Below are 17,616 nucleotides of genomic sequence, written 5' to 3'. Positions count from 1 at the left end.
TTAGGAAGTTATCGGCGAACGGGGCCCAATGCCCTCTCACTTAGTAGCTATTGATCAAATGTTTCTACTGCTTAACTATAAGTAGCATTTTGAGGTCAAAGAAGAAACCTCGAGGGCAAGATGTTCAGGAGCAACATTGATAGAATTTCCTCACCAAAGCCAAATGGATTATCCTGTGACAGATTTCATGGCCTCACATGCTTTTTCCAAAAACAGAATATTTGCTTTTTGTGACTCACTGTACTGGGAGAGCTGGACGAGCTGTCCAGGTCCTCGGGGGAATCCTCCTCTTCCTCAGGCAGTGTGGGCATGGTGTGGAGCAGTGGGGGGCGTGAGCGAGTGTGAGGGAAAATAAAAGGTGGCTCAACGGAGCAGGACTCCTCGAAGCTAGGACCACTTTGCTCAGGAGGAGATCCCACCAGGACGTGTTTCTCCTCCTCCAGGAGCTGCGAGGTCATTTAAAACACGAGGACACAAACACAAGTATGTTATGCACGAGTAGACACATGTGTATCAAAGATAACCTTAATTGCAGGTCGTTTTTTAACATTAGCTGCTGATCTTTAATAAAAAGAATGACAAGTGAATGGTGATATTCTGAAGGAAGTCTTTACTGGGTAACTCCAGCTTAATAAGACACAAAGACACCATGAATAAATCCCAGATGAGCTTCATTTGCCTGGAACACCAGCTCATGTTGAACCAAAAGGCTGAAACATCCGAAACAAAACTCTCACCTGAGAATAGACTAATTTCTACCGAGTATATGAGGTAAACATGAAATACAATGATGTAAAAATGTCATAAAACATTGATAAAGCCACGCCATCAATAAACACCTCTCTTCCCCACCCTGGGCTAGAGGAGTGTGTCTGACCACTAGGACGATGGAGCCATGTCGTGGCAGTGGGTGCCCATTGGGTTTGTATTGTACACAAAACATGCAGGAGGACCCGCGGGCACCAAGGAATGGACAGTCGGCTTTGGTGAGAACACTCAATGTTCACAACATGATTGTTGGTTTCCAAGAAAACGTCACATGGTACTTTTAAGTTTGGGAATATATTTATTTCCCTGTTCAGAGAAACATTGATTAGACTCTTCTAGAATCAAGAAGAAGTTTTTCTAAATTGTTTGTATAATTAGCCGTTTTGTTATGTTATGTACTACTCTTATTTTAGGGCAACATTTAGCATGTCACCTGTATCAACTGAAAATAAAATAATTGAAAGAGAAGTCAATTTCATTATATTGATCAGAGTGATGGTCTGTGGAGCGACAAAGAAAAACGGCAACATTCACGCAGAATTCTCTGCTTCCCAACACGAGTGATTGAAAACGCAAATAAATACAACTCATGCTTGAGCATCATGACAAGATTCATATGTTTCTCCTCGGGCAGCAGGTTGTTACACTCAGTGTTACAGGCTGACTGAGGCAATGAGTTCCTGAGGGACAGCGGAAAACCAGAGAGGGCTTGTGAGAAAATGCACGGAAGACAACCGAGAGGAGAAATCATTACTCTGAACTATTCTATTTTTTATTATTTTACTAAAAATGACAATCCTGCTACGAGCTACGATCAAATGGAAAATAACTAATCACTTACGGCAACTGAGGAAAGAGACTTGTTCCTAAGATAGAGGCTGGGAAGGAACCAGAGTGCTAACAAAAGGCAGGGTAGGGAACACTGCACATATGTTTGATGTTAATGACCAATATTTCTGGAGCGTCAGCTTTAAACAATATAAATGCCTGTGTAATTCTAAATTACTGGAATATTGTATCCGAGATATGGCCTGCCTATGTTCATATCTTTTCCAAATCCAAAACAAAGCCTGTGCTATGCTTAATTTATAATAGAGGTGCTAACAATTATTTGTATTTTCTTGATTAAATATGTATTTAATATACAATTATCGTTTTTTTTTTATCCATCAGATTTACATAGTGACATCTTCAATTGTCCCAGAATAAGATACCTCGCTGACTGCTTCAAATGTAAATACTCAAATTTAAGAAGCTGGAGCCAGTTTGTTGTTTTTGCTTCCAATATGACTTCAAGGTTTTTAATTGACAAATCGATTTATCAACTATTGTTTCAGTCATTCCAACTAATGTTTTCCATCAATGGTGCAGTAGATACCTGGCTGACTAAACTACAAAAAAATCACGACACAACACTAATTCGTGAATAAAATAGTACGTGTGCAACTTGTCTGAACCGTTGTTTGATCTCCTGGCTCCTAGCTCCTCCCTTTTTAGTAGCACATTTATGCAAAGATAAGCGCACAGCAGGCACAGTGCATAAAGAGTCCGTATGAACTATTGTCAGTGTTTTTGTGCTGGATGCTAATGCCCGGCTAATTGATTAGTCAAACCTAAAATAGAAAATACATATGCATGAGCAGCACAGAGGTGGCCGTGTTTCTACTGCCAGTGCAGATGATGAATGAGGCAAGCAGGCGAGTGAAAGGTATGATAAATGATTGGATATGTCAGAGGTATGGCATGCACTTTATGCAAGAACAAATGTTCTGTGAATTTAGGGCCAGAATATGCAGTGTGCTGTTCTTTGTCATCAGAATGACAAGTTCTTGGGAACATATAGGGACAGAAATGCTGAGTCACTGCGGAGGAAATGGTTTGTTTAACTGTCTCCCAGTGATCTGCTAGGATCTTTCCTGACTACACGGGTACTGTCGTAGAGCATTCAATTCCTACTATTTCTCAACCTGCATTGTTAGACATTCCATCTGATTCTCATACCAGAAAGTATGGAAGGTCTTCTAGGTATACTTCTTCTGTGGTTAATAATCAAATCAGAGCTAAAGAGGTCAGCTTTGAGATTCTGCATACTGAGTGAGGGGCCAAACATTTCTAAAGCGATTAAATAATTGCTCCTGGAGTTCAGGGCGGCTTTAGTAAAAAAACACCTGCATTTTTTGGCGACTGACTAAACACATATCTTAACCATAGGTTTTAATTCTTCATTAATATTCCATTTTTTCCACAGTTTGTTTCCCTCATAACAGAAAGAGACAAATAAGAATAAGAACAAAGAAATAAAAGGTCATTTTAAAAGCTGGTAGTTGTACTGCCATGTCTGTTTACCCATTTCTAAAAAGAAGAAACAACTTTGTACAAAGCAACCAAAAAAGCAGGCAAATGCAAATGCAACAAGTTTAAATATATTCTGAGGATAAGATACTGACTCCAAACAAAAGGTGCCAACCTGCACTTCACAGGAGGCTCGCTGGTGCAGACTGTTTCCCGGGCAGACCATGAGACTAAGATAAATATTGCAGAACTTGATAGAGTAATTGAATCGCTCAGACTGTTTCCTGTGGTGGGAACAGGACAGAACATACAAGCCTGAACACAGACAGAGCCATGCACCACAACTCATTCAGGACAACTGTGTTCTTAAAGGATACATTCATCTCATGAAACAAAAGAAATATGTGTCCTTTAGTACCATCAGTGTCAAAATGTACTTCTCATTGCTGCCAGGCCTCGCTGTCTCTTCCCTCAGACCGGCACCCTCCTCCCCTCCTCTGTTACATAAGCCCACTCCCTCTTGCCAGATTTGTTTAAAATTTGGTTGTGTGAAGCCCAGAGCACAGGGCCAGCAGAGGAAGTGGTTGCTTCAGAGCTACAACAGAGAGATAACAGGACAGCGGAAGTGTGCGAAAGACAGAACAGAATAAATGAATGCACAGAGATGAACAGTCAGGTGAGTGGGCAGATAGTCACTGACTTTAATACGCATGACCAAACAAAAGAGGAACAAATATAAAATGACGTAGAGTTCCACTTCCAGACAAAGACTAGATTACATAAACTCACCCCGGCAGCCACACGTCAGACGGACAGCTGTCCAAAAGGCCAAAAACACACTTTCTCGCACAAGTTTGACGCAGCGATAAAGACGCAGATGGCTGATGCCGCTGAACCTGCGAGTCCTGTGTCGACCTCAACCCATCACCCACTAAGACACCACAGCTCCACGCAGCCGATCATCTGAACCTGTCCACAGAGAGCGTGTGCACGTTACCTGAGTCCACCACTGGCGTCGGGGAGAAACCCACTCACTCCTGCTGATCTCTCCGACTCAGACCGACTTCCCACAGTCAAACTGTCACTCTCAGCCTTTTCCTCAGAAATATCCTCTTTCCTTGGGGCTTCTCCTTCCTTCTCCCGTCCCCTCCGTTCTCTGTCTTTTTTCAGCAGCAGCCTCTCTTTCACTCCTGGGAGCTTTGACCATTTAAGGAGAAGGGCTCTGAATGCCTCTTTGGGCTGCTGTGGAGTATGTGCGTGAGCGTGTGCATGTGTGTGTGTGTGTGTGTGTGAGTTCTCAGGCTGCTGCTCCACTGATCCACTCATCCCTCAACTAAAACTAATGAAGAAAGTACACAACATGATGTTATTTTTGTCGGCAGGGTTTGTTTCTCTAATAGAAGTGGGGGAGGAGAATGTGTTCTGTGTTTGTTGTGTGGAGGGTTTTTGTGAGCGATAGATAGATTGTGTCCATCCAATCGGTGTTTACTCTGCAGCCCAAGAGGAATCCACGCATCCACTTCTCAGCTCTTAAAGTTCATTATTGTTTGTCAAATCTTGCACCATTTGTGGTGCTTTTTATTGGTGAGAGATTTGGCTTTTAAGTGCTGGGATCATCCAGACTTTTGGGAGGGAAAAAGATCACAGCACACAGAGGCACATTGTTTGGGGGAACGCAGCAAATTACAGCATCACAGTTTGAATTAACGTGAGCTGATAATCTTCAGAGATTCAATGTAAACAAAACATTTTATCAAAAGGAGCAATTTGTGAAAAAAAGTCAGATGTTCTTCTTGTTTAGTTCAACTCGAGTAAATTATCTTTTAAGTTATTTAGGTATTGCGATTGTGTTGTTTTTACCGAAATCCAGTGGTGAATGTAGTATTTAGACTAAAGTTAAGAGTACATCAATGTCAAATACATTCAAAAGTTTCCTTCAGTGAAAGTAAAGTTATTTCTTTCTTAGAAAGGGGGGAGTATTGTCTAAAGTACAATATTCAGCTATTAAGTAGCAAATATATACTTAAATAAAGTACAGTACCTCAATTTATTATTTTCCATCTCTGCCGAACCCACTAAGTCCAATTAAACCTTCTTTACATTGGTATACTTGAAAGTGGTCATCAGTATCCTCTAAAAAATAACCTTTTATAATATCCAAAAAGCCAGTTAAGATACAAAATCCCCCAATACATCCGGCGAACAGTCCTGCCACTACAAACATTAATAATCTTACCGTGAAGCTGTTGCTGCCTCCTCCCGTGTCACCTGTTGGAGCCAGAGCACAGCGGACAGAGAAAACAGTTCATTTGCATTTAACAGTACAGCATGTGCAATGCAAATGTTATGAGTGGTCAGAGAAACATCAGTGTGTGTGTGTGCGTGTGTGTGTGTGTGTGTGTGCGTGTGTGTGTGTGCGTGCGTGTGTGAAAGTGAGAAACAGAATCCTGTGAGCTTGATGCTGGTGTTGTGATATTGATCCGATCGTTAGAACTATTGTAACTCTATTGCTTCAGGAAGTAGCTCATCCCCCTTGTCCACCTCTATAACTAGGGGCAACAATAACCTGGCAACCGTTTTGAGTGCAGGAGGTGCTTTGGTCCGCTGGTTGGTCGCTCTTGGCCCGAGTAACCGCGACTGTGTCGTCTGCTTTGGGAACTCTCAGGAAAAGGTTGGTAATATTGTGTTATCAAGCAAAGGGCTTAACACCAGTAGCTCTTTGTAGAGCACCATTAGAGCTGAGCAGCAATAGGGCACTATAAAGGTATAGGTAATACAATAATGACAATACATATCATATCATTATTTGATTTCTCGTATGTTGACTGTAAGAAGACATACATTTGAGTAAAGATTTGAGTAGTGCTCTTATTACAGCCGGATGTTACAACCTTGACCAGATGAAGGTGATGAAGACGTGCAGTAGACTCCTGGCAGTGTTTTAGCAGCCATGCAAACTTTCAAACATGTTTCCTAATTTTACTTCATTTACACGTCAGACAGTCGGATACTTTTGTTTTTTTTGTCTTTTCTAGGAGGCGTTCAACTGCACCAGAAATCATTTTGCGTTTAATTAATGCTGTGACATAATGTTATGTCCCTGATGAATAAATACAAAAAGTACAGTACTTTTGAGATAGTGTTAATACTTAGCTTGCTGTGTGGGGAGCGCTCCAAATACGATGAAACCTTTCTCATATTAACAATGACTAGATTGTATTACGCACCAACCACAGCTTGAGGTGCAGTAACATCAAACTGACACATTTTATGACAGTAATGTTCCCCTGCTGCAGCATTTTGGGATGTAAACTTTAGACAGAAGGCCATAAAATAAACAAACAAGAAGACACACAGATGACTACTGTATGTAATTTCCCTACTCTGAGGCCACCGGTTCTCAGCAACCGTAACATGCTCCAAACTCTCCTAGTCACAAATTAACAATTACATGCAAGACTGGTATTAGCATTAGTAGTATTGGAAAATATGTGATAAAATGGCAAAATTATGAGGATAACATCCAACAGATTTTCCGGAACAGTAACATATAGCGAGGCAAAAGGTTTGTAAATAAAGGTTTTGTGGCTATAAATAACATTTACATGTAGTTTTCTACAGTTTTTTTGGGAAAAGTCACATTTGATCTCCGAGATGTTTTTAAGGGAATATGTTGACATTTTGAGAAATACCAGATTGATAGCACTCTCATGTGTGTACGCGACATATGAAGCCAACCGTTGGCTTAGCATCAAGACTGGAACGAGAGGGAAACCGCTAGCCTGTCTCTGGGTGCAGGTTACAAAGTAAACAAACAACACTTTGAAGGGTCTCATAACATGTGATATGATCTCATCACATTAGTACAAAACCTGTGTGTAAAAACAAGTTGTGGTTTTACAGGGGGTTATATTTTTGTAGGACTTTTGAATTGATTACACAAACAATATGTCATATGTTCATCGGGCTAGTGAGCTTTAGAGGTGCTGGTCGGCTGTTTTTTTTTTAAGTTAGGTGAAATAAAAAAGGCTTTTTAAACTCTTTAACATCACATCCTTGGTCAATTTGCACCTATTTAACAATTTATGGAAACGTTTTTTCCCAAAATAATTATGTGCTCTTACGCAAGATAGTATACCAATTTTAACCGATAATATCGTATCATCAATCAATCAGTCAGCAATTTTGAGCGACCAGGGACACTAGATAGATAGATAGATAGATTTGTACTTTATTAATCCCCAAGGGGAAATTTGTCGTAACAGTAGCAGCACCAATAAACTAAACACACAAGAATAAAAATAAAATATAAAAAACAGGGATGAAAGATAAAGATGTATACAAGAAGTATACAAAGTAAAATAAAATATATATGTATCTATACAACATATATGCATACACAATACACAATACAATACTAATGACAAATTAAATATAAAAATATTAAATATAGACAGTGTGCAAAATGCAAAGTGTGTGTATGTGTGTAGTGTAAATGAAAATGAAGTGTGTGTGTATGTGTGTAGTGTAAGTAAATGAAATGTGTGAAGTGCAGATCAACATAGTGTGGATATGAAGTTATTATTGCAGTTATTGCACTATGATCTGGCAAGAGGTGATCTGTTGTAGAGCCTCATAGCCGTTGTATGGGTCCAATCGGATGCAAATGGTTTGACATTAAAATACCTTTTGTACCTGTACAGTATTCAAATATTCCACTTAACTCGGGAATAGCTCACAGTATCGAAGTTGAAGTTACTTTTGTTTTACTGTGACTTTAGACACAGCTAGGCTAGCTGTTTACCCTTTATGCTAAGCTAAGCATTTACTCGCTGTAGCGTCTTATTTTCTGCACAAACATGAGTGGTGTCAAATTTAACTAACTCAACACAATTCCTCAAGATTCTGAACTATATCTTCAAAATAAGTCAAAATAAATGTGTTACAAGCTTTTCCAAATATTTTAAAGAAAGTCTATTCTTTTATTCACATTTAGAATAGTTCTGCTTTTGTTAAATATCGACTGTAATCCATCTAAAAGCCTGAATTATGTACTTCTTTGAGCTGCAGATCTTTGATTTCTTTAAACACGCTCAAAGCACTTCAGAGCAATTCAGATGTAAATGTTCAGTGGGCTGTAACACAATAATTCACAGAAACAAAATATAGCAGTGTTGTCACTAACAAATGTCCGGCAGCTAATAATACTTACCCTCACTGTGTTTACATTAAAAAAACAGGCTGTGTCGAACAGGCTACACCATAAACAGGATAATGAAGCCATCATACCATTCATAGGTCGCTGTGGAGGCTCACTGACTTCTGGGATGAGCGGAGACGGAGGAGCGTCTCCCTCTTCCGGCTCCACAACGGACTCAGCGGTAGAGCCTGTGACGTCTGATCCAGGATCAGCTGGCAGACTGAGACATGGAGACTTCAAGAAAGTACAGACAGGGGGAACAGTTTGATCAGGTGGAGACATTTAAAGAGACAACAAAGCAACTTCATGTGTTTGACTGTCGCAGAGCTGCAGTTTATGTGATCTGAAATCACTCTTATAACAGTAATACTCGTGCTAATACTTGAATTATTACTAATAATTTCAGGTTCGGAGTCTTATAAGTCCAATTTCTGCATGTGAACATGAACAACTTTCATTTTTGCACACTCCTCTACAACAATCGTTCCTAAACTAGAGATCAAGACCCCCACAAGGGGTCAGCAGTTGCCTTTGACTGGAGGAAATAAGAAAAACTACATTATGCCAAATTATGTTTATTTTTTGGACATTGATCTCATATTTACAATTTACTTTGAACTATTGCATAGTTTTATCTTGTTGGGTCAGTACAAACTATACAACAAAAAAATGGGATATAACTAAGTACATTTACTTCAGTGATGTAGTTCAATTTCAAGGTACTTGTACTCTACTTGAGTCATTCAGGTGTTACTTTGTAATTCTACTGCACAAAAATTCAGAGGAAATTATTGTACTTTTTCCTCCATTACATAAATGAAAGTGAAAGTGAAAGTTCTAAATATTTCCACCACTGCAAACAGCCACGTTCCTCTATTTTGTGACAAGAGTGGAAGAAGTGTCATAACTTCCACTCTGAACCTTTAAAGCCAGCATCATATACTCTGGCATGAAAACATCTCCATGGAGCAGTTTGAGATGCAATCAGCACAACATTAGAATTACAAATCACAGTTCCCTGGTATTCTTTATTAAAATCCAGACCGGACGATTGTGGACACACATGGCAATAATACATTTAAATGTAATGTTTTGCAGGTGGTTTTCGAATATTAATGTTCCTGCATTATTTGATATCAAACTTAACTAAAAGTAGAAAACATTTTCGCAGACCAATATTTCACTTAATTTTTCAAACAATTGTGACCTTTTCAATTCCCGGTTTCTAAATTAATTTAAAATAACTTTAACTGTTACTCTCGTGAAAAGCAAACAGATCTTTAACGCAGACAAACCTGAGTCTGATCTTTTTCTGTGATCCTGGCCTCCAGAACATCCAGCTGCTCGTCAGTGTCGGCTGCTCGTACCAGAGCCTCCTCCACCCTCTGAGTGATGCTCTCCATCCTCACTTTCACCTGGCTCACCCTCTGCTCGCTCTCTCTCACCAGCTCGGCGGTCTCCAGGGCGCTGTTGACCATCGCCTCCATCCTTCTCAGGGTCTCCAGAAGGCCGTCTGTGGTCACCCGAAGCTGGGTTTGCTCCTGCTCTGAGGCTCCACTTGTAATATCTGTGGCCACTGCGGCATCCCTCTGATCCTTCTTCACAGCTCTGTCTGGTTCTTTTCTCTCGGTATTGGTTCCCTTGTGGACCTGAAGACTGCTGTTCTTTTTCTCCGCGACACACTCCTGTGCAGATATTAGAGAGGTTTGCAGGAGGCAAACCTGCTCCCTCATATCAAGGATCATCTGCTCTGCTTGCTGGAGCTTAACATTAGTTGCAGGGGTCTCCTGGCCCGACTGGGTGTCCTTCGTCCGGGCCTTAGTCCCCTCGACACTGCGGGCTTTCCACCAGTTCACCACAGCCACCTTCTTGGCCTCCTGGATCTGAGTCGGCTCCTTCTCCGAGGCTCTCCACCGCTCCTCCACCTTCTCCCCTTTCTCCTCCCACACACACTTGTTCAGCTCCAGCTCCTGCAGCCTGAAACCACCAGCGCGGCTTGATAAACATCGCTTTTACACACTGTTATGTCTGTAGTTACCAGGGGGTACTAAAACTGCACTTATCCTTGAGAGTCTTACACACAGAAGATAGTAACTCTTACAGGTTACGTAATGAAGATGCCAATGAATATACTGTCAAAACCAGACATCCCTTTTTATTAGCCGGAGAAAGCTTCTCAGAACAGAGACTAACATCAACCAAATCCAGTTTGTGACCATAACAGGAGAAAGGGAGGAAAAAAACTCACATACACATTGACAAGCTGCTGCATGATGCTCGCCTGTTGCAGCTGGCGCTGAGGAAAAGGCCTCTCCTGTCTTTCTACAGGGGCAAAGTCCTGCATGTGAGAGGAGACACGAGATAGAACAGATTCATACGCATCCATGTTACTGCATGTTCTCATGGTCATCCTCTGGGGATTCTCTCCTCACCCTCTCAGGATACTTATTGTGCAGAAGATGAGCTATTTCTGCAGACCTAATCCTGTGGATGATGCTCTGAATATCATCGTTGTTAGTGTGCAGGGACGGGAGGCTTTTGTCCTCCAGATCTCTGTGATGCTGCTGCAGACAAAGGGCAAAGGAATAACCGTCGACATGAGACAAAATATGAGCCCCATGAAAAGATAACGTGCAGACAGCATGCTTCCTACCTGCTGCATATCCTGCATCTCGCTCTGCAGAGAGCAGCGGTTTGGAGGATCTCGACTGTAGAGAATCTGAGGACTGATACAGTGTCTGTCATACCTGTCAGGAACAAACAGAAGAAAAACATTCACTCACTATGAATTAGATTAAAAAGCTTACGTTTAAATAAACTTGTATTAATTGTGCAATTCACACACAATAGGCCTATTTAACAGAGAACATTTGGACAGGAAAAGGTGTTAATGATCAAATTAGTTGTAGTTGAATTTTATTTAGCTCTTTCAGTTTCAGGGTCCTGGTATTGTGCATGTTGGCTCACTGTTACGCTGTCAAGAATCACAGAGTCGTTAAAGTTTATTTCATGAGTAACAACTTTGCTTTTCCTACACACGTCATTATGTCTGCTGTGAAAAAGGTCTAACATGTTGAAATATGCTCTAATGTATTGTGTATGTTTTTTTGCTTTAATAGAGCAGACGGTTTTACTTTTCTGCTAAACTATGTATTTCTATGTTTTATGTTTTTCTGTGTTTATTATATCATTTAAATAATAACTTTATCGGCTTTAGCTCAGTGGGGTAAGAGGGCCGTCCTGCAACCGCAGGGTTGTGGGTTCGATCCCCGCTCTCCCCATTAGTTGCAAGTCGAAGTGTCCTTGAGCAAGGCACTGAACCCCCAGTTGCTTCCCGGGCGCTTCAACGCAGCCCACTGCTCCTTAATAACTAAGGATGGGTTAAATGCAGAGAACTAATTTCCCCTTGGGGATTAATAAAAGTGTATATATTCTATATGGCACCTTTAATAACAGAGTTTACAATAACACAACAGAAAGCTCAACAGTGAGGCCCAACAAAGACAAACTAAGGGAAGAGTTAAACCCTCATGATGTCACACCGTGGTGAAGCTTGTCTTGTCTTGGGTTTTTGTCTCGTAACTTCCTGTTTTATTTTGAAGTCTAACTCTCCTCTCGTTTCAGGTCACTTGCCCTTCCTCATGTGTCACCGGTCTGATTGTCTCCCCTGATCTCTGATTGTTTCCACCTGTTCCCCATTACCCTCATGTGCTTATAGTCTGCGTCTTCCCTCTGTCCTGTGCCAAAGTGTTTCGTCTCATGGTCGTTCACCAAGGCCACGTTCATAGCCACCGAGCCTTTTTGGAAACTTATTACCAACCTCTTAGGAGAGTTTTTGTTTTGATTACTAAACTGCTCACTGACGCCTCAGCATTTGAGTCCTGATCGGAATCTCGGCCTGACATATGAAGCAATAAAAGAAACTTAAAACCAATCGATACAATAAGAAAAATCTAATAAATTATATAAATTATAATAATAATATCAATAATAAAATAAAGCAGTAAAGTGACGACACCTCATAAAAGCAACAAAAAAGTGTAATGAACAATTCCGTGACTATTATTAAACATCATGCTGCTTAGCCAAACAAAGGTGAATAGATTCATGGAAGAACATTTAGATGTAGACGTATAAGAACCTCAAAAGAACTTGGTGTGAATGTTCCTGTAACCTCGCCAGCTCTGACTGCAGACCCTGCAACACCAGAACAGAGTTAACGTGGTAAATACCAGCCAAAATGTCCATTCAAACTATTTCATTCATGATAAACATATTTGAAATACAATATACTTCAAATCGTCAGTGTTCCTGTTACACATATTCTCACCTTATAAGTACGTTCCAGATAAAGAAAATATGGCCCATTATTCGCCCATTATTGTAATTTTTAAATGATTGGAATAAGTGTTTGCATCACATCGCATTTGAAATAGGTCTTTTTGTGATTTAACATGATGTAAAGCACCTACTCTGCTCTTTATCATGACATGTCAAACAAGATTCACTCATTCCATATTACCAAAGCTACTTTCACGTTCACAGTGTTGGCTTTGAAACAAAAATGTACCTCAATCATGCTGTGATTCTCTACATGAGAGTTCTTCATCTTATCCATAAGAATGTCTTTCTATACAAAAACATTTGGAAAAAAAAGTTAAAAGATTAAAAAAATGCTGACTGGAATTTTCTTCTGATAAAATATATCCAAAAAGACCAACCTTTGCGATTTCTCGGTCCCTTAGCGTCAACATAATCAGTGTTTCCTCAAGTTCGGCCTGTGAACATTTAGATGTTTAACTCATAACTCATAACGCAGAGGCAAGCAGTGTTTCACTGATCTGTTCCTACCCTCAACTCAGCATTGACCTTCCGGAGTTTGTTGATACTATCTTCTGAACATGTCCTTTCAAAGCTGAGTTTTTCATTCTGGGTGGACACAAGAACGTCAATATTGGCCAGATTACAAACAACAATGACAATTCATATAGGGGAAATCAAAACAAAATAACAAAGAAGAAGATGATTGTTGATTCTAGGGGTCCAAAGACATACATCCCTGTTTACATTAATGAAGCCGAGGTGAAGCAAGTGAACAGTTATAGGTTCCTGAGAATCATCATCATTTGACATGGTCATCTCACATCTCCACTCTGGTTTCATAAGCTCATCATCGTTCTTTGAGGAAACTTAAGATAGAAAAATTCCTGTGCCAAGTTCTTGTTAACTTTTACAGAATCATCCTGACTGGAAGCATTCCAAAGTGGCATTGGACGTTCACGGCTCAGGACAGAATGGCTCTGCAACGGGTAGGGGTGGGCGATAGGACATAACATTGGATATCACGGAAGTTCTTTTATTTTTTGCAATGACAGTATTATTTCATGGTATCACAAAATTAAAAGAGATTCTCAAAACATGATTCTACTCATGTTCACTCTATTGCGATGTAAGCTGACATTTCTTAATACAGTTGTGGGTCAGTATTAAGAGGTTAGCAGGTCTGTCTTTTCAATCAGGGGATTGGCGATTCAATCGCGCCCTAGCTGATGTGTCCTCGAGCAAGACACTTAACCCTGATCTTATTTAATGTAATGTAATGAAGAGCGGTAGCCAGTATGTAACCATAGACAGCATAAACTGTATGGGAGTGACGTAGTTCATCTGGTGTTGTATCTCCCTCGGCTGCGTGTGTGCAAAATCAATACGTGCATGTTTATCATGCAAAATCTATGTTGGCCAAACATGACACTGGTGGTCATGAAACCCATAGACCGCCCACCCCAAGCAGCTGCTGAATACAACCTCCCTGAACATCATTGGTATCCATCTACTGAGCATCAGTGATATATAAAGTAGGCTGAGATGCCTTCGTAGAGCCCAGAGGATACTTAAGAAGAATAACCATCCCAGTAACAACCTGTTTACAACAAGAGATACTGACGTATCAGCTGCTGTACAACCAGATTTACAAGGAGCTTCTTTCCTCCGAGTGTAAGACCTCCTCAACTCACCATCCATACTCCACCATATATCTTTACCTTCGCATTGAAAATGCGGAAGGTTATGTTTTGATCGCCGTGTATTTGTATGCGTGCGTGTTATTCGCATAAGTCAAAAAGAGTTAAACTGAATCGCATGAAATTTGGTGGGATGATTGGTTATTATCCGGGGACCATTTGATTAGATTTGGGGATCGATCGGGTCAAAGGTCAAGGTCATGAAAAGGAAAAATAAATCTTATTTTTACCATAGCGCGGTCAATTTTTATCCAATTGGCATGCAACTAATGCCAACATGTTCATAATTCAATGCCCAATCTTGTGATATGCGAAGGTATGCGCTCTACCGAGTGCCCGTTCTAGTTTTAAATGTTTTCTTATTTTACCCATGTAGCATAATGGACTTGCATTTCGTTATGCAACCCTTACTAGCCTAGAACATGCACACGTTTAGACTTTAAAAACTACATTACCTTGTCTTCAAGCCTCCTAATGTGAACCTTCAGGCATTCAGCATCTTTGCTCTGATGATGATAAAAGATGTATATGTAAATTGCTGCAGTGAAAAATGTATGTAACATAGAAGGTAGCTCCACTGGGAGACTATTAAATCTGTGATGTACCAGTTGGTTGCAGCTGGTCTGAGTGTGGCTGGCTCTGTCCTGGGCCTCTTTGAACGCCCAGCGGGTCTCCTCCAGTTCTTCTGTCAGGGACCTGGCTCTCACTGCTGACCCCTGAGCACTACACACAAAGAAAAGACACTCAGAGCTTATTGTTTTTTATTTAACTCTACTCACACAAAACAGACAAAAAATGGATTACAGGCAGGGGGTATTTATACAGCACTTTATAATTTGCAAATATGTTTCCATGATTGTCAAAGCAGACAAAGCAGCTAAATTACATTTCAAGCAGTGAGGATGAGCGGGGCAAACCATGAAGCCCATCCTTATTCCAACAAATATATTTTCCATTGTGTCTGTCTTACAATGTCAAAATACATTAAAAAATGTATGAAGAGAGTCGGTCTTTTCATCTCATGAACTTCTTTGATTATTTAATGGCAGTAATTTACTGGAGGTGGATCGGCATGTGACTATTTACGAGGAAGTACTTTTATTTGCTGCTACTGTAAATATTTTCATGGCGTAGTTGTCATTTCCTGTTTTTCCTTCCGGCACCCAAATAAAGTGACACGCATATCAACGGGATCTGAAGCCCAATAATCTACTGCAAGATTCTTCAAATATTTCCCAAAACAGCTGTATCTTTGGGCAGATCCCCAAAAATGTGGTGGTGAGTCACCGCATTGTCCCCAAAGTTTCTCTAAAAATCTTGATTTGTAGATAGAAGATGTGTTTTCAACAAGAACAGAAATCATGCAAACACAGAACAAGAAGTAGAAACGTTTTTATTGACATAGTTAATCTATCTTTTACAATTCCCTGATCAAAGTTTTGAAATTGCTGATTAGCAACCACAAATATCCCTTCAGGTTTGCAATAGCTGCACAACGTATACTGCTTCCATCTTGTGAAGAGATTCTCATTACCTCTTCATCCAGTGGCTTTTCCTGCACATACACTGTCATGTAGCGACACTGACACCTACTGGTGTTCCACTGGGACTACTGCCTAATAATGACTGGAAATAAATAAAACTGTACCTAGGTTATTGGTACTCGATACTTTTAAAGCATCAAACCAAGATAAGTATTACAGGAATCTTCTCCAATCAAACAGAAACTGTAACCGATCCCTTTTTGTGCACTGATCTAAAAAATATATTTTGCTTGGAGACAATTACAGCAAATAGTCTTCTATTTAATGCGACTTGTGATTGGCCCACTACCGCAGCAGCTACAACCCACACGGCCTCTACTCACGCCAACGACGGCACCAGTCAAATGTTCCGACAGGGCGAACAGTTTTAACCTCAGGAACGAGAGGGTGGGCTTTCCTCTTCCGTGACAACGCGGTCCCGCCACCGTGGATCTGGGGGCAGTGTTGTCAGCAGAAATTGGCAAGCCAGTGGGGTACACACAGCTTCCATTTGCCAGATGTACACTACCGTTCAAAAGTTTGGGATCACCCAGACAATTTCATGTTTTCCATGAAAACTCACACTTTTATTTATCAAATGAGTTGCAAAATGTATAGAAAATATAGTCAAGACATTGACAAGGTAAGAAATAATTATTTGTATTTGAAGTATTAATTTTTTTCTTCAAACTTTGCTTTTGTCAAAGAATGCTCCTTTTGCAGCAATTACAGCATTGCAGACCTTTGGCATTCTAGCTGTTAATTTGTTGAGGTAATCTGTTGAAATTTCACCCCACGCTTCCTGAAGCACCTGCCACAAGTTGGATTGGCTTGATGGGCACTTCTTGCGGACCATACGGTCAAGCTGCTCCCACAACAGCTCAATGGGGTTGAGATCTGGTGACTGTGCTGGCCACTCCATTACAGACAGCATACCAGCTGCCTGCTTCTTCCCTCAATAGTTATTGCACAATTTGGAGGTGTGCTTTGGGTCATTGTCCTGTTGGAGGAGGAAATTGGCTCCAATCAAGCGCTGCCCACAGGGTATGGCATGGCGTTGCAAAATGGAGTGATAGCCTTCCTTATTTAATATCCCTTTTACCTGGTACAAATCTCCCACTTTACCAGCACCAAAGCAGCCCCAGACCATCACATTACCTCCACCATGCTTGACAGATGGTATCAGGCACTCTTCCAGCATCTTTTCACCTGTTCTGCGTCTCACAAATGTTCTTCTGTGTGATCCAAACACCTCAAACTTGGATTCATCTGTCCATAACACCTTTTTCCAATCTTCCTCTGTCCAATGCCTGTGTTCTTTTGCCCATACCAATCTTTTCTTTTTATTGGCCAGTCTCAGATATGGCTTTTTCTTTGCCACTCTGCCTCGAAGGCCAGCATCCCGGAGTCGCCTCTTCACTGTCGACGTTGACACTGGCGTTTTGCGGGTACCATTTAAAGAAGCTGCCAGTTGAGGACCTGTGAGGCGTCTATTTCTCAAACTAGAGACTCTAATGTATTTGTCTTCTTGCTGAGTTGTGCACCGGGGCCTCCCACTTCTCTTTCTGCTCTGGTTAGAGCCCGTTTGTGCTGTTCTCTGAAGGAGTAGTACACACCGCTGTAGGAAATTTTCAGTTTCTTTGCAATTTCGCATGGAATAGCCTTCATTTCTAAGAACAAGAATAGACTGGCGAATTTCACATGAAAGTTCTTTTTTTCTGGCCATTTTGAGAGTCTTATCGAACCCACAAATGTGATGCTCCAGATAATCAACTAGCTCAAAGGAAGGCCAGTTTTATAGCTTCTCTCATCA

General features: G+C 40.7%; 1 protein-coding gene across 1 annotated transcript in view; it reads right to left on the bottom strand.

Annotated features, from left to right (window-relative positions):
• Positions 1–17,616, bottom strand: part of mrvi1 (murine retrovirus integration site 1 homolog) — a 36,737-nt gene that overhangs the window by 14,921 nt on the left and 4,200 nt on the right. The window contains exons 5-13 of the mRNA XM_056412718.1: positions 14,886–15,003; positions 12,435–12,457; positions 10,914–11,007; positions 10,693–10,824; positions 10,513–10,598; positions 9,556–10,237; positions 8,350–8,494; positions 5,297–5,328; positions 240–446 (exon numbers count right to left, since the gene is read on the bottom strand). Of these exons, the coding sequence (XP_056268693.1) occupies positions 240–446; positions 5,297–5,328; positions 8,350–8,494; positions 9,556–10,237; positions 10,513–10,598; positions 10,693–10,824; positions 10,914–11,007; positions 12,435–12,457; positions 14,886–15,003 (1,519 nt within the window). The remainder of the gene's footprint in view (positions 1–239; positions 447–5,296; positions 5,329–8,349; positions 8,495–9,555; positions 10,238–10,512; positions 10,599–10,692; positions 10,825–10,913; positions 11,008–12,434; positions 12,458–14,885; positions 15,004–17,616) is intronic.

Source organism: Pseudoliparis swirei, chromosome 4, assembly GCF_029220125.1.
Source record: "Pseudoliparis swirei isolate HS2019 ecotype Mariana Trench chromosome 4, NWPU_hadal_v1, whole genome shotgun sequence".
Classification (NCBI taxonomy): Eukaryota; Metazoa; Chordata; class Actinopteri; order Perciformes; family Liparidae; genus Pseudoliparis; species Pseudoliparis swirei.
The sequence above is the reverse complement of the archived record's forward strand: the minus strand, read 5'-3'. Positions and strand labels throughout refer to the sequence as shown.